Source organism: Paroedura picta, chromosome 18 (assembly GCF_049243985.1).
Source record: "Paroedura picta isolate Pp20150507F chromosome 18, Ppicta_v3.0, whole genome shotgun sequence".
NCBI classification, from domain to species: Eukaryota; Metazoa; Chordata; class Lepidosauria; order Squamata; family Gekkonidae; genus Paroedura; species Paroedura picta.
Window position 1 is genome coordinate 17,236,808 of NC_135386.1, and position 16,246 is coordinate 17,253,053.

General features: G+C 52.2%; 2 protein-coding genes across 4 annotated transcripts; one reads left to right on the top strand and one right to left on the bottom strand.

Annotated features, from left to right (window-relative positions):
- Positions 1–8: 8 nt before the first annotated feature.
- Positions 9–10,179, top strand: RASL12 (RAS like family 12). Of its 2 annotated transcripts, none has more exons than XM_077318302.1 (6): positions 9–812; positions 2,391–2,525; positions 3,163–3,219; positions 6,127–6,200; positions 7,319–7,509; positions 7,602–10,179. In XM_077318302.1, exons 2-6 carry the CDS (start codon positions 2,408–2,410, stop codon positions 7,984–7,986), a joined length of 825 nt encoding a protein of 274 aa, XP_077174417.1. In that variant the 5' UTR covers positions 9–812; positions 2,391–2,407; the 3' UTR covers positions 7,987–10,179. The 2 variants fall into 2 exon arrangements, with proteins under 2 accessions (XP_077174417.1, XP_077174416.1); XM_077318301.1 differs by lacking the exon at positions 9–812 and adding an exon at positions 826–1,571.
- A 504-nt stretch (positions 10,180–10,683) lies between these two features.
- On the bottom strand, positions 10,684–14,722 carry SLC51B (SLC51 subunit beta). Of its 2 annotated transcripts, none has more exons than XM_077318304.1 (4): positions 14,475–14,722; positions 12,786–12,967; positions 12,012–12,102; positions 10,684–11,120 (listed from the first exon to the last, which is right to left on the bottom strand). In XM_077318304.1, the coding sequence occupies exons 2-4, from the start codon at positions 12,931–12,933 to the stop codon at positions 10,910–10,912; spliced, it is 450 nt and encodes a 149-aa protein (XP_077174419.1). In that variant the 5' UTR covers positions 12,934–12,967; positions 14,475–14,722; the 3' UTR covers positions 10,684–10,909. The 2 variants fall into 2 exon arrangements, with proteins under 2 accessions (XP_077174419.1, XP_077174418.1); XM_077318303.1 differs by lacking the exon at positions 14,475–14,722 and adding an exon at positions 13,350–13,489.
- Between the last annotated feature and the right edge of the window lie 1,524 nt (positions 14,723–16,246).

A 16,246-nucleotide genomic window follows, 5' to 3' on the forward strand; every position in this document is an offset into this window, starting at 1 on the left:
ATCTCAAGTATTACCCAGTGACTCCCCTGGGAAAATGAACTTCAGAGTCTTTTGCCCAAGGTCTGAAGTTTTGCCTGCTTTCCGGGGACTTCACTGGAGTCCACAGCAATTGCAACTCCTCTGCAGACTACTCAGACCCTGGGGGTCGGGGTATCATGCTGACCGGATGGTGCTGTCCACAATTTTGGGGGCAAACAAAGGTCTTTCCTCTCCCACATTACCCAGAATCCTTTAAAACTGGAAATGGCCAAGAGGGAACCCGGGACCTTCCACCCACAGTCTTGCTCCCGAACCAACGGCCCTTCCGCGAAACCCAAGCCAGGAGCCCCGCGCCACGTCCAGGAATAGAAAAGCAAACAGGCCCGCTGGAGCGAAGGAATGCAAGCTGGCCTGATGAAGCGATTGCTCGGCTTCACCTCACTCAAGCATTTACCCTGCCACGTTCTGCACAGTCATTTCTGTCTCGGAGACGAGGGCAATTAGGGGGAGCGGCCGTGCCAACCCTGGCCGGCCCGTCCAAGCAAATGATGCTCGCTTTGCGAAAACAACAGTCCACGTCGGTGCAAAGCTTGCACGGTTCCAAAGGAACGGCCTGTCGATGGATTCTCTGCTGCAAGCCTAGAATCGGATGGATGCTCAAGGAGGATGGGGCTGTGCGTGAAACGCCAATGAAAAGGGGCGTCAACAGACCAAGGCCCTGACTCAGTCGGAAAGAGCTTTTTGAGATAAGGGTCTGCATGGGAGAGCCCCTGCTTGGCATGCAGAAGGTCCCAGGTTCAATCCCCGGCATCTCCACTTTAAAGGGTCAAGCGGTAAGTGATGCGAAAGCTCCAGCCGTGTATATGATGCCATAGAAGAAGAGCTGTTCTTTATACGCCGCTTTTCATGCCTTGAGAAAGTCTCAAAGGGGCTTGCAAAGCCCTTTCCCTTCCTCTCCCCACAACAGGGAGAGGGAGGGTGGGGCGGAGAGAGCCCTGCGAGAACAGCTCTAAGAGAACTGGGACTGACCCAAGGTCAGCCAGCTGGGCTATGGGGAGGAGGGGTGGGCAATCAAAGCCAGGTTAGAGTCCACCAGTCTTGAGCCACTGGTCTCAGAGCAGCCTGGAGCTCAGTTGTCATTCTGGGCAGTCCCCAGCCCCTGGCAGGAGGTTGGCAACCCTGCCTGCAGCCCCCCTCCCCTCCGGAGCCCTTTTCCTCCCGGCCTCCGCCTCTCCTCTTGCCCTCTGCTGATGGGAAACTGTGTGTGTCTCTCTCTCTCCGAGGCCAAGGGAGGCAACTGCCTTCCTTACAAGGAGTTTGGCTGGGATGCAGCTGGCCGGAGCTTCCTCCTTGCCTCGGCCTCATTCATTCGAGGCGGACCTCGGGAGCCAGACGCCTGCCCCCTCCCTTCCCAGCCTCTCGGATCTGGGCGCCTCTGCTGCTCGCTCCCTTCTGCTGGCGGGTGGGGGCACCGGGTGGCCTGCCCTGCTCCGTGGGCCCGGCCGGAGAGCCCCCAAAGGCCCTCTAAGCCATGGATTTGTGGACCTAAGCGACAACCTCTTCTTCGTCGTCTGACACGCACAGAAACCCAGGTGAGTACGTGTCGCTTGGCCAATTTTCCAAAATGGAATGAGGAGGTGGCATGGGGCATAAGCTGGCCCATAGAAGGATTTGGGGGGGGGGATGGGCTCAGAGATGGGCAAGAGGGCTTTGAAGAGAGCTGATCCCATGGAAACCCACCTGCCTAATGCAGGTGCATAATTCTCGTCCTCTCTGGGCACTCGTCCAGGGCCCTGCGCTCACCGGGACTCCACATTAGACGGAAGGGAGCTTCTCTGTTTGTTCTTCCATGCTCTGTTTCAAACGCCCAGCAACCAGAGATCCAGATGGGTTTCCGTGTCGGTTTGAAGCAGCAGAACAACATTAGAGTCCTGTGGCTTCTTGCAAATCAAACAAGTTTTATTCTGGGGACGTGCCTTCACATCCATGCACGCTGCATCTGAAGAAATGTGCGTGCACATGAAAGTTTATACCCAAATTGAACTTGGTTGGTCTTTAGGGTGCTTCTGGGCTAAAGTAAATCAAGTCAAAGTTCATTAACTTTCCCCTCTGTTTTGATTCAGCCTCCTTACCCCTTCTGGGAGGTGTGTGCAGGGTTCCCAATTTGGCATTGGAAAATTCCTGGAAATTTCAGGGTGCAATCTGGGGAAGGCTCAGTCTGGGGCAGGCACAGTCCTCAGGGGGGTGTAACGGCGTGGAGCCCACCCTCCCAACCAGCCGTTTTCTCGAGGGAACTGGTCGATTGTGGGGTATTTTTTCGTGCTGATCTTTTCAGGGTTTGTCCCCGGGCCCTTCCGCTGGACGTGTGCCACGAGTTAATCAAAATGCATGAACGTTCCTTCTTTGATCAGGTTCTCACGCCCAGAGGATGTCTTCCGTGTTTGGCAAGCCACGGACCAACCCCTGCGCTGCGGAGCGCCACCTCCACAGCCTGCTCCCCGAGTGCAACGTGGCCATCTTAGGATGCCGGGGATCCGGGAAATCAGGTTAGAGGGAGGGGGAAGCGGTGAGGAGCCCCAGTGCTTCTCCTGCAGCTCTGAAGAAGAACTTGGGGATCCCGGGCCCTCCTTTCCAGTGGCTCATCACGTTTCTGAGTGGAGACGGGAGAGAATTTTAAATAAAATCTTGGAATCATAGAATAACGGAGTTGGAAGGGACCTCCTGGGTCATCTAGTCCAACTCCCTGCACTATGCAGGACACTCACATCCCAATCACTCATGCACTGTCACCTGCCACCCCCTTGAACCTTGCAACATCACACACAGTTCCACATAACCTTTAGTTTAAAAAAAATCAGAACTGGCATATGTTGCTCTAGGAATCTCTGGGATCTCTGTAGTTTTACCATGGAGTTCCAGGCAATTCCTAGAGCTACCTATGTCAGTTTCCTTTAAAAAAACAACGGAATTAGCTCTTCATACCATTCCCTACCAGAAGCAGCATTTTTTGGAGATCAATGGGGTGTAGTGGTGATGGGGAGCAAGGAAGTTTTGTGCCACTGACAGAAAGCAGGTTGGGAAGTTTAATCTGGATTCACCCCCCCACACACATACACACATCTTTCCGCTTCGACAATGCCACTTGCGTGCATTAAATAGCGCATTTTTCTTGCTTCTTAACAGCTCTGACAGTGAAATTTCTGACCAAGAGATTCATAAGTGAATATGACCCTAACCTGGGTAAGTGTTTTGTTTACACTTGTGGGAATCCCTGAGTTATTTTCTTCCTCCTTTATTTTTTCTGGCCTTGTGTCTTTATTGGGGCTTGAACCTAGAGAGCTACCGCATGTAGTACAGCATCAGGGTTCTCGTGTTTGTGTGCCGTGCGTCCCCCCTGTTTGGACCACCTGGGGCTTGCATATATCGAGAGCATCAATCTACACATTTTTCTGACTCCCCGTCGTGCTTACAGGGAAGGTGCGAAAAGGACCACAGAATTCTCAAAGGCAGAGATTATTTCTTGTCTGGAGTGTGTCGCATAGTCAGGGGACGCAAGGATCGTCCAGCAGCCAGGCAAGGCGTGTCTGGAAGTGGTTGGCCCTTCCCTGCCTCTGAGTCATCACCCCTAGTGTTCCTTGGAGGAACTGCCACCCAAATCCTTGGAGGTCTCCCATCCAAATAGCAGGCAGGGCTGTTAGGAGCTGGTCTGCCGTAGCCTGCCTCTGCGTCATGACCCTCCCACGGCACAGGTCTCTCGCATCAGCCCTAAGAGCGTTTAGAAAGAACATAGCAGAAAACGAGGCTCCTGTTCTCTGATCTCCAAAGCACGCTGGGAAACTTCACATCTCCCTTTTGGAGAGAGGGGCTTGTCGGCCTGAATTTGCCCAGGAGATTGTGAGTTGCCAGGCCACGATGCGGATTTGCTGCAGACAGAGACAGGCCTCTGGATTTCAGGGCCCCACATACCAGGGGAAGCAGAGATGGAAAAAACACTCGTTGCACAGAAAGGCTGCAGGGACTTCAGAGATCTCCCAACACTTTATTTGTTCTGCCGTCTCCCTCCCTACGTGGCAGAGCCCCAGCTGCCCATTAGCATAAGTGATGCTCAGCAAACGAAGCTTTCCCGCCCGCCCAAAGCTGGTTCGAGTTGCCAAGTTTTATGCCTGTTCTTACATGGCAACTCGCTTTTAAAGCTGGGATTGCTTGTTCTGTTTTAACAGAGGACCAACCAGATGCCGTTGGCAGCCCATTGCGTTCAAGTGTTTTCCCTGCTCTCCTCCTGCTTTTTCAGCAGACCCGATTTGTGGTGATTTAATATATATATATTAGAATGGGATTGCCTTCCCAGGCTGACCTGCACGGGGAGTCTATCACTGAAGTTTCTCAGGGTTCAATTTTCTTTCTTTTGGTGTGCTAAGATCAATATTGTGTGTTCTTTTCCATTGCCGGCTGTGATCCACCGTTGATGGGCAGTTCTTTGGACGTGGGGCGTAGGTGGGAATTAAGTCCCTCCGTGGGAGTGGAGTCCCCTCAGAGTCTCCAGGCCAGCCCCGGTTTCGGGATCCATGGGGTCCGTAGCACCAGAGCCAGTTTAACAATAGTATGAAGACCCCCTAACAATCATAGAATCACAGAATCATAGAGTTGGAAGGGGCCATACAGGCCATCTAGTCCAACCCTTGCTCAACGCAGGATTAGCCCTAAGCATCGTAAAGCAATCACAGTGTGAAGACCCCCTAACCATACAGCACTGCAGAGCGCATGGACCCCTGGTGTGCTTCTAGGATGAACCATTTCTGCCAGATTGCCCCACCGCTGGTCCTCTGCTCAAACATAAAACCTCGACAGTTCATAGGGAGTGTTTTCAGTTCAGTTCACCCAGAACTATATGCAGGGCTAGCCCCCCACATGGATTGGCTTCTGCCCCAGAGCAGAATCCTCTGCAATACTCAGAGAGCCAGTGTGGCGTCGTGATTAGAGCGGACTAGGCTCCAGGTTCGAATCTCCGCCGTGCCATGGAGGCTTGCGGGGCGTCCTTGGGCCTGCCGCTCACTCTCAGCCTAACCGACCTCACAAGGCTGGCGTGAGGGTAAAACAGGAGGGGAGAAAGTCGGAAGACACGCTGGGCTCTCGTCGCAGCGTAAACCACCACTCCCAAACGGCACCAGAGGGCTGAATCCCGAAAAGGGTCCCGTTCCCAAATCTCCTCTCTCCGAAGAAGCCGAAGGGTGACTTTTGTTCGGCAGGAGAGGGAGGGGGATTGAGCTCTTCCGGAGCTCCCGAGGCCCTGCGAAAACATGACTCTGAAAAATATCTCCCTGCATGAATCACTCGATATTAATTTAGTGGCGAGGAAAGGGCAAGGAGGCACTTTTAATTGGGCCGAGAAAGATTCTTTCCCCCCCCCCCACCCCTGGTTTGAAGGTCACTGTTGTTTTCCTTTCCCGGGACTGGGTGGGGGTGGAAAGTCCAGGCCAGTTCTCCAGCCGCTTGCATATCTCCCCGTGGCTCTCAGTCAAAAAGGAGCAAGGGGCTTGAAGGGGGAGGGGGCGTTCTTGCAGGGAGGGCGCTCTTTCAAACGCAGCGAGGCAGGGAGATTTCTCCCCGAAGCAGAGGGTTTGCAGGACTCTGCAGGGAGGACGTGGAGTTGCAGAGAATATAGCACAGCTGCGACCTGTGACAAACTTTGTTTGTTTGTTTATTATGTTTTGTGAATTGTAAATTCATTGTATTTTGAGGGGCTTTTGCTCATCACGGACTTCCAGTGGTGCTGGTCACAGACAAGGCACCAAATTTCACTAGCCAGGAATGTATGTTACTTCTGAGAAAGAAGGGAATTAAATGTAAGGGGCAAAGAACTCCGTTTCAGACGAGACGGAGCAGAGATGGGATTCAGATCTGGTCTACCTGGGCAGGGTGGGCAGGGATCTGGGTCCTTCCCTCATGGTGCCAGAAATCTGGCAGAAAGTGGAGAGGAGGTGTCAAAGCCGGAAGGAAGGGAATTTCCCTGAGAGCAGCAGAGACCAGATGTTTGGTGTCCTAGCCTAGCCTGACTCACTATAGTCTCCCTCTGCGGTACGAACCTTCCTTCCTTCCTTCCTTCCTTCCTTGACGGACTGGCCAATGTTTATCCGTTCTGTCTTTCAGAGGACACTTACGCTTCGGAGGAGGTGGTTGACCAACAGCCGGTGCTGCTGAAGGTGATGGATACGGCTGACCAGGTATGGAGCACCGAGCACCAGGGACGGCCCCCAGCCTCAAGGTGGGGCTTGGGCTTTTCTCCCACCTTCCCTGTCTCCCCCTGATGCTCTCTGCCTCCCTTTCTCTCTGGGATTCTGAGCAAAGGCCCTGGGTCCACTAAACTGAATTCCCCTGGAGAAAGTGGCTTCTTTGGGCGGGGGGGGGGGGACCATATAGCCTGGGTCCCTCCCCTTCACAACCCCCACCCCTTGACTCGACCCCCATATCTCCTGGAATTTCCCCGCCTAGCGCTGGCAGCCTTGCGATGGGTGTAGCTTTTCTTCTTGCCGCACCGAAATATCTCAGAGCTCGTTCAGATGGCCCCTGCCCTGTAAACAAAGCAGGGTCTCTCCGAAAGCTGAGATGGGAGCCCTTTTTAATCACGCTCGGAAAAGCCGAGTCACGGACCTGGGAAGCAAAGCCAAACTCAGCCTGCACCCGGCGGAGCAGAATTTGCTAACCTTGCATAGCAGTTCCCTGGTCTGGGGCACCCTATCAGCATTCCTGGGCACAAGGGCCTCTTCATGCACTGCCAAACACAAAACTGGTGTGTGTGTGTGTTGAAACAATAGACAAGGCGGAGGGTGTATGTTTGCACATCATAGATATGAAGGCAATTTCTACAAAATAAATTGGAAGAATTATAACCAAAAAGATTCCATTTGTGTACCAGCCAATGGGTGGAAATTTTCTAGTTTGGATTATTCCATTCAGCCAGCCCTCTTTTGCACGCACTTTTGACAACAGGCGTCTTCAGGGGAATCTGTACCAATGGCAATTTGATTTTTAAAGCGATGTCCTATTTATTTTCATGATTTAAACCAAAGAACCTTTGCTCTGAGATTATGAGAATTCAGTTTGTACTTGTGTCCTATAGGACAGATTTACCAGAAGAAGCTTGTAGGCGAAACACAGGGGGAATTTTTAGCTGAGTACGAAAATCTATTTTTTTGTTTATTTTACTTTCACCCTGGGTCTTGGTTTTAATTTGGCCCCCGAAAGTTCAGTTCCAGGAGGGGTCGAGTGTACTTTGCACAGAGTGGACAATTTTCCTTGGACTCCACCTGCCAGGATGTCTGATGCTGCATTTCTCTGCTAGGACGCTCCAGTTAACTGCGAACGCTACCTGAACTGGGCCCACGCCTTCCTGGTAGTCTACAGCATCAACAACCAGAAGAGCTTTGAGGTCTGCCAGCAGTACCTGGAAATCCTCACGCTCCACTCGAAGAGCACCCCGCACGAATCGCCTGTTCTCCTCGTGGGAAACAAGCTGGACATGGAGCAGTACAGGTGAGGAGGAGGCTGGCCTCCCGTTGACGAGAGATGTTTATTTATGGCGGTGGCAATGTGGTGAAACCAACATTTCTGGCTACCCTTCCCAGGCAGGTCACCAAGGCCGAGGGGGCCTCTCTGGCCACCAAACACGGCTGCTTGTTCTACGAGGTCTCGGCCTGCCTGGATTTCGAGTCCGTGCAGCACGTCTTCCACGAGGCCGTTCGGGAGGTGAGGCGGGAGATGGAGCGGCACGTGGCCATCCGACCCCTGTTCATCATGGAGGAGAAGCCCCCCCTCCACCTCCTCCCGCCAGCCGCCGTGGCCTCCAAGCACGGCTTGGCTGGTTGCACCTTCAACACGCTGTCCACCGTCAACTACAAGGAAATCCCTTCCGTGGCCCAAGCCAAACTGGTCACGGTGAAATCCTCGCGGGCTCAGAGCAAGAGGAAAGCCCCGACGTTGACGTTGCTGAAGGGCTTTAAGATATTTTGACGAGGACTAGCATGGCGGAGCTATGGACCAAAAAAGAAATGACCCCCTCCCCACCAAAGGAACTCTGGGGACAATTTGGCCGCCATTTTGAAGACCAATGCTCTGCAGGTTATGCGGCAGCCAAGCACTCTGGGAGAAACAGCGGACCAGACAGTGGTCAAACCATGAATGAAAGGGCCTCAGAGACCCTCTGGGTCAAGCCAATGCTTTCTATGCACCTTACCAAGCCAGAGCTGGCAACGCTCGGTGGGGCTCTGGGCTGTGGGAGATTTGATGGGTTGTGCAGATTTTTAAAAACATTCCTCAGGCAGCCATGTTATTGTGTGATTGGGGGTAAGCTGTGGGAGCCATTTTGTGGCTGGCTCCTCCTCCTTCGGCAGCCATGTTGTGGTGGCCATTTTGTAGCTGCTGTCAGAATTTTAAGATCCCCACAGGTTGGAAAGAGTTGGGGGACCATGCTCTGGCATAATCATTGCTGGCAGCCAGCTGGGGATTGCTCCTTATTCTGTGCGTAAGATTAGGTAGATGCCAGGTCACCCCAGTGGCTGAACTTGGATGTTTGCACACCCCCAGGGCTACGGCCCCTCCCCTGAAACGCCAGAGGCAGAGTGAGCGGTCGCCCTCTTTGTGCACATCCTGCGTCCTTGCTTTGTCTCCAAATCATGGATTCGACCCTGACTGTTTCACACGGCCTAGCTGGTAAGTTTTCTACAACTGCATCTGTTATTTGGGATAAATGTGAGATCACATGCAAACCTGGACAGCAGGATGGACAGCTCATGGATGCATGGCACACGCCAGCGAAACCAAAGTGTGATGCTCCTTGCTTTTAGTTTTATGCGGCCACAACAAACAAGGTGAGAGCTTGTCGGACCACCTGTGCTCTGGAGCTGTCGGACGAGTGGAAGGGGGACAGTGCCTCCTGGTGGAAGAACAGTGCACTACGGCTGTTGCGTATTTCTTCTTTTGCTCCCAAAGCCATGCCATCAAATGACACTGGGAGCCTGGCAGAAGCTCTAGGGCTGCCAACCCTGGGGGGGGGGGATATACCTGGAGATTTTGGGGGTGAAATCTGGGGAGGGGAAGGGACCACGAGAGATATCCTGCCAAAGAATCCTTCCCCGGGTTTTGATCTTGTCTCGAGATCTGTGGCAATTCCTGGGCATCTCCAGGCCCCTCCAGGAGGTTGGCAGCTGCAAGGAGTCCTCAGTGCCAGTTGTCAGCCTGCCCCTTGCACTTAGAAGGGACCCCCAGGGTGGAGCAGGGAGACCTTTCCTACTTTACAGACTTCACTGAAATCATAAGGGGGGCTGTCTGTGGGAAGCCCCAGTCTCAGCACCCCCCAACCAACCAACCACAACTCCCAGGATGCCTTGCAGGACTGGAGTCATGTAAGGTTGTGTCCAAGCATTCAGGTGGGGCGCCGTGTGGGTCTGGAGCAGCAGATCAAAATTGGAGTCCGGGGCATCTCTATGACCAGCCAAGGTGTGAGCTTCCATGAGCAGGCACACGTTTTCAGATTGATTCAGACGGGTCACCATGTTGGCCTGAAGCAGCTGGGCAAAGTCGGAGTCCAGGAGTCCCTTGAAGACCAGCGAAGTTGTATTCTGGGTCTACGCTTTTGTGTGAGTCCTCAGATGCATGTGCACAAAAGCCGATCCCCCAGAATTAAACTTGGTGGGTCTTCAAGGGACCCCTGGACTCCAACTTCACCCTGCTGCTTCAGATGACATGGAGACCCACCTGAATCGATCTGCAGAAGCGTGCCTGCATGCACACAGAAGCTTCTCCCCAGAATTGGACTCGGTTGGTGTTAGGGGGTGTCCCTGAAGTCAAAGGTTGTGTCTAAGATGAGTCTTCTGCCCACTCAGAAAGGACAAAGAGCACATGGCCTTTATCAGGGGGACTTTCTTTCCCTCCTTTTGATGCTGTTTCGGAGTTTATTTTGTTCTCAGATTATTTGCGGGGTTATAGACAGTTAAGAAAAGCAGGGCTGCACTTTCACAAGAGAAAGCAAAATTAATCCCCCCCCCCTTCTTCTGAGTCAGCGGGCAAAGAGTAAATGCTTTCCTTTCTCTCTCCAGCTACGCTCCCTGCGTGTGTTTTTTTTTTAACGACCTTTAGATATAGCCTCGCTGTGCCTGCCAACTATTGTGGAAAATATGTTAATAAAGGGAAATTTGGGAAAGCCAAGCGTGGGATCTGCCCCTTTGTTTTGCTTGCTGGCACCAGATCTGTTTTCCTTTCCTGATTTAGAGAAAAATCAGGCAGCTGTCAGTACGGTTGCTGGGTTTGGGTGGGGAAATAGCTTGAGATTTGGGGGCTCAGCTTGGGGAGGTCCTCAGTGGGGTGCAATTCCACAGAGTCCCCCCTCCCAAGCAGCCCTTTTTTCCAGGATAACTGATCTCTACAGTCTGGAGAGGAGCTGTAATTCCAGGGGATCCCCAGGTCCCACCTGGAGGCTGGCATCTCTATCACTGAATCATGCCAAGCAAAATTGCACTAGAACTCAGTACAGGTTCATGCCAGAACTGATCTGGCACCATCCCCAGATGCCCTCTGCTGGAACCAACCCTGGGCCGACAATTTAGTAAAACAGGAGAGGAGACAAAGGTAAGTCACTTTGGGTCCCCATTGGAGAACGAGGCAGGAGAGCAACAAACAAAGGACCAAAATAAACGACCAACGCACACCATGTTGGAATGGCAGCAATGAATTCAGAGCCGGCACAACGTGTAACATGAGAGAGACCTGTAAGGCCCCTCACCTCGAACTCAAAACCCAAATCCCAACCCTTCCCCTCCAGCTTTCGCTCCTGGCTATGACCTTTGTTCTGCTGGGTGACCTTTGTCAAAAAAACGCAGACCGTTTTCTGGAACCCTGAGCGAGTTTCCCTCTGTCCAGAGTAAAATCGCGTTAGTTTTTATGCATCCTCTTCGGACGCGCCTGCGTATAGAGTCGTGATGTTCCCGTCCTTCCACTGGACTGTCACCTCTCCTGCGGTTTGGCCTTTCAGGAGCAAACTCTCTGGGGCAGGTTCTTCCTGCAGGGTCAAGAACCCTTGCTTCATTTCCGTCCCGTTGGTCTGGGCGTCTTTGTACTCTTCACTGTGCAGAAGCGTGTCCTTCCGGTTCCTAAGAGGAAAGAATAAAGGAACGGAATAATGTGGCTTGGGACTAGAGTCTTTTAAGGACTGTCTCCTCCCATACAGTCCCGCCTGGAAATTAAGCTTGTGGGGAGAGGCCCTCCTGACTGTCCCATTCCCCAAAGAAATTCATCCGAGTGGTGCGTGCAGCAGGGCCTTATCGGTGGGAGCCCCACGATTCTGAAACAACCTAGCCCCCTGACTTCTGATTTTTAGGAGTCAGTTGACGGCAGTGTTATTTATAATTTATTTGTAATTTCAATGCTGGTTTTAATGTTTTTATGTATTTTATATGTACGTCATAAGCTGCCTTGAAGGCCCCAGAGGGAGAAAGGCAGCTGATAAATGTTTTCAGTGAACAATGAATAAACACGTTAGCCTCATGTTAATTCTGAGGCTGGAGAAATGAGCATGGAAAAACACTGGCCACACCAGGGAATACCTCATGTCTGGGCCAATTCATGGGGCCATTCCGCACAACTTTAATGTAGCAGAAGGCTTGCAAATTGTAAACGCTACTAATTTGCAGTTCCGCAAAATGTCGCACACAATCTGCCACACTCGTGAGACAGTCCCGCAAAAAGCGATTCGTTGTAGCGCTTAAAGGGAAATCGGGAAAAGTGGATACACCCTGGATATACAGTGGATATACAGCCAGCGGTCAGCTTGGTCTCTCGTCTGCTCTTTCTATACTTTGTTGCTTCCCTTAGCAATAAAAACTATTCTAGTCTTTAAGCGGCCTGGTGCTCCGCCCTCTCTGCGTATTGAAACTCTTCCCACAAGAGCGTGCCTATTCTGGTATGTCGGAACCTCTGGCCAAACGTCTCCTTGCCGGAAAGACCCTCCAGGGCGGCCATCGGCTCCTATGATTCTCTCTTACCTGTTTGCCATGATGTTGAGGGCCAGCAGGACAATTCCTAGCAGGAGAACCGCGAGGGAGAGAGCGAGGATGCTGTAATTCCAGGAGGAAGCTAGAAGGAGGAAGCACAGGTGAGCGGACAGCCCACGGTACCCCTTCCTCTCCCCCACTCTTGTCCAGAGTTGCTAGTTTTTGGATTTCCCGGAAAAGAGGGCCAGCTGTGCCAGAGGAGAATTTTTCTGCATGATTCTGCCTCAGAAAGGGTCACGTGAAAGTGTGGCCCTGTGGTAGCCAACCTCCAGGAGGAAGCTGGCAAGCTCCTGCTATTGCAACCAATCTCTGGGCAAAAATGGCCACTTTGGAAGGTGGAGTCTGTAGCATTTTGCACCTAGGGATGCTAGCCTCCAGGTGGGACCAGAATTTCAGCTCCTCTCCAGGCTACCGAGATCACATCCCCGGAGAACATGGATGTGTTGTAGGTGGGCCATATGTCATTGCCCCCCATTGGAGGTTCCGGTCCTTCCCAGGCCTCACCCCCAAACCACCAGGGGGTTCCCAACCTGGATTGGTGACCCTCCCCCTCTCAGTGGCCGGGGGAGGACCTGCCCTCCTTAGACTCCGGCATGGCCCAGAAGGGACACTGGCACAAAGTGATACACCACGGGAGCGAGGTGTGATGTCCCCCTCCTGAACCACCCTTCGGCATTCTGAAATGGTTTCCGACTGCTAATTTCCCCAGACCGGGGAGCAAAATACAACTTCTGTCCTGCCAAGCTGAGTGGCGGGAAAACTTACAGTCCTCGGTGCGGAAGAACCAAATCAGCTCCTGCAGCTTCTCTGGAGTCAAGAGGTCCATTTCGGGATGAGAGCTCCCCACTGGGGTCCCATAAGGCCCGGGGCTGGGCAGGACCACTGCCGGAAGCCCACGCAGGTCTCCATCCATGGTCGGATTGGGGGGCAACACAGATGGCAGCTGCCTAGAGTTCCAACGAGAAAGGGGACCTATAAATCAAGTAACTGTGTACTGGTTAAAGAAAGGCACCCTCTAATCTGGAGAGCCAGGTTTGATTTAGGGATGCCGGCTTCCAAGTGGAACCTTGGAATGACAGCTCATCTCCAGGTGACAGAGATTAGTTCCCCCGGAGGAATCTACTGTTTGCAAGGGCAGACTCAACAGCATTATGCGTCCCTGAGGTCTCTCCCTGCTCTACATCCCATCCACTCCCGGCTTCACCCACAAAATTCCCAGGCATTTCCCAATCGAGAATTCGCAACCCCAGTTTGATTCCCCATTCCTCCACATGCAGCCATCTGGGTGACCTTCGGCTGTTCTCACAGGGCTCTCTCAACCCCACCTACCTCACAGGGTTTCTGTGATGGGGAGAGGGAGGAGGAAGGGGTTTGGAAGCCATGTTGGGACTCCCTACAATGCAAGGTTGTGGTTGTTTTTCTGGCATGGGGGGGTCTATTCCATCCTTCCTCCCAGGCAGATCTATACCAGCGCATCAGTCACGGGTGGGAAAGAGGCCGGCCTTGAGGGAGGAACACCACGCCCCATGTCCCAGGAGAGGCCCGCTGTCCGTGGTGTCAAACATGCGGCCTCTCGGTCAGCCACCTCCTGAATCACTTTCCCCTCTGCCTTTGGTGTTTTCACAACTCAAAGTTCACGATGCGTGGCTGCCCGCCCAGGCAGTCCGAGGCGCAATCTGGAAGGAGGCGATTTGCAATTGCGCATGAGTACGCCTTTCAGAATGGGTTTCTGGAACGCTGCCAGCCACAATAACCGTGGCGTGCATGTTTGGCGCATAACAGAAGCCCTAAGAACGGGCCCTCCTCCGATGCTCGCTCCTTTCCTCTTCTGTGTGGCCCAGGGAAACTCTGAAAACCCCAGGGCTCGCCTTGGGTGCACAGCAGCTGTATGTCCGTGGAAAGTGCAGATGTGGCCCCACATGCTTCAGGAGGATCAAAGCATGATTGGGAACTTCCTGGTAATGTCTGGATACCACATCTGGAAAAGGGAACATCACCTTCCAATGGACTGTAGCAGCTGGATTTGTTGCATGCCCTTTTGAAAATTCTCATCAGTGCTCCTCATGAGCACCCTACAAAGTAGCTTAGGTTGCAAGAGGCAAAGTAGTTGGACCACCACGGTAACCTCTTTGTCTGGACTCGAATCCAGGACCCCCCAGTTTATTTACTACACATCACTTGTGTTTCTTGAAGGGCTTTCTTTGTGCCAGGGATTCTCCCCAGAGCCTCTTTTCAGTGACTCAAAAAAGCCAAGGAAGTGGGGAGTGAAATGCCTCTGAGCATGGGCAGAATGCACAGCTCTCCCCACCGTTCCCTCCTGCAATCTAATACTGAGAACCAAAATCCAGTTTTAGGTCTAAGTGCCTTTCCTTTCAGAAGCCACCCTCAAAACATTTCCACGCTCGAATATATTATCTTTCCCTCCCCTGCGCAAACATCTGATGGAGAGCTTACCCGAAAAAACAGCTGGTCGTGTCCGGAGGAAGGGCCGATGTTTTTATCGCAACACAGCTGTCCAAAGAAGGTCTCCCTCGGAGCTGTTCACAAAGTCTGTTTGATGCACCGGTCAGCGCCGAGAGTACATTCCCCAAAGTCGTAACTTTTGCTGTGGCTCAGATGATTTGCCATTCAGTCCCGGGTCAGCATGTCAGAGGCAGTGCCAAAACCACAGCCCTCCCTGCCCACCCCAACCCTCACCTGGCGCACGAGGCCAAAGGTGAGCGAACTCTTCTGAAGTCACAATTCTCGGGCTTTGTCATTCATTGACTTGGGCGTCCCCAGTGACGTGAAATCCCCTTCTTCTCCGGGCAATGAGAAAAGGACTTTTCCTAAGGCCACAAAATGAAACCACCCTGTGAACTTGGGTCTAGGAAGACGGCTGCACGGCCTCTTTGTCACCGCTGATAAGAGCTGCCTTTTGCTGCGGGGTGCGTTTGTTTCATGCCTTGTCGTTCGTGAAGGAACAATCTGTGGTTTATAAGCTGCGGGCCCCCTGCAATGTCAAACAAGGAACCGTCTAAAGAGAAGTGTAAGATAAATCCTGCAGAACAATGGATGTACAGTCAGAGGAATTTACAGGCTGACAGCATGCTACAGCCTGACCCTGTTGGATTTTGGAAGTGAAGCAGAATCAGAACTCGGATGGGAGAATACCAAGGAAGACTCTGCTGTGGAAGGCTCTGCTTCTCACAAATCCCACCCAGCTCTGGCTCCACCCACAACATCTCCAGTTATTTCCAAATCATCAGCTGGAAACCCTATGCCAGAGGTCCCAGATTCAATCCCCGACATCTCTAGTTAAAAAGACATAGTAATATCTCTCTCTCTCTCTCTCTCCCTCCCTCTCTCTCTCTCTCTCTGAGATCCTGGTGAGCAGCTGCCAGTCAGGAGAGGCAATATCAGTCTTCATGGGCCAAGGGTCTGACTCAGTAGAAAGCTTCCAGTGGTCATGCAGGAAGTCTTTGTTCTGTGGTGTTCCCACTCTTGGGGTATTAAGAAGCAAGACTGCAGCTAGAAAGGTCCCCGAGTGTCCAGTTCAGTTCTTGACATTCCTAGGGGGAAACGGACTTGGCATATCTGGACTTGGCATATTTCGTCTTGCTTATCTGTCCTTGTGAGTCTTATCTTGTCTCTTCAGGGTCTTTCACCTCAGCTGCCTGGTTACAGAATAACCGTGGGCTCTCTTTTCCCCCACTTTAAAATCAAGTTAAGAGGTTTTTCCCTCTTTGTTTAAATAACAATAAAACTAATCCTTTTAGTAGTTGCTATAGCCTTGAAGGTGCCCACTGGGTTTCTATGACGGGTCATAAATTTCAGTTTAGAAATGTGATTTCATGCACCGTGCCAGGTTTCTCTGCCAGCTTGAGCAGCCAGTTAGAAATACATGGGACAGTGCAATGTCCCTTCCAGTCATTTCTGTGTGACTGGGCGGAGAGAGTGCAAGAACATCTGTGTGGCATGCAGAGAACCAGGTTGCTCAAAAGAATAAAATAGCTTCATTAAGAAGAGAAGCATCTTTGCACAGAAAGAAAAGAGATCCTAACCAGTGGTCAGTTTCACATTATACTGACTAGATCTGGCAGCCGGGATCCAGCCGTGCCTTGGTCAATTACAGTGCAGGCTTGATCCTGCCTGGGATCTCACTTGGTCCTGGCAGAACTCAGAATCTGAGATGAGGAGCCAGGAAAAGAACAAACTCAGACAAATAAAAAATAAGTAACATGTTC

Bases quoted from the DNA above. Each gene is read 5' to 3' on its own strand.
- RASL12 (XM_077318302.1), top strand. From the start codon at position 2,408: ATGTCTTCCGTGTTTGGCAAGCCACGGACCAACCCCTGCGCTGCGGAG. The intron at 3,220-6,126 runs GTAAGTGTTTTG...TCTGTCTTTCAG, and splicing joins TGAATATGACCCTAACCTGG to AGGACACTTACGCTTCGGAG. The intron at 7,510-7,601 runs GTGAGGAGGAGG...TACCCTTCCCAG, and splicing joins CTGGACATGGAGCAGTACAG to GCAGGTCACCAAGGCCGAGG.
- SLC51B (XM_077318303.1), bottom strand. From the start codon at position 13,447: ATGCCAGAAAAACAACCACAACCTTGCATTGTAGGGAGTCCCAACATG. The intron at 12,968-13,349 runs GTAGGTGGGGTT...TTGGAACTCTAG, and splicing joins CATCACAGAAACCCTGTGAG to GCAGCTGCCATCTGTGTTGC. The intron at 11,121-12,011 runs GTAAGAGAGAAT...CTTTCCTCTTAG, and splicing joins CTCAACATCATGGCAAACAG to GAACCGGAAGGACACGCTTC.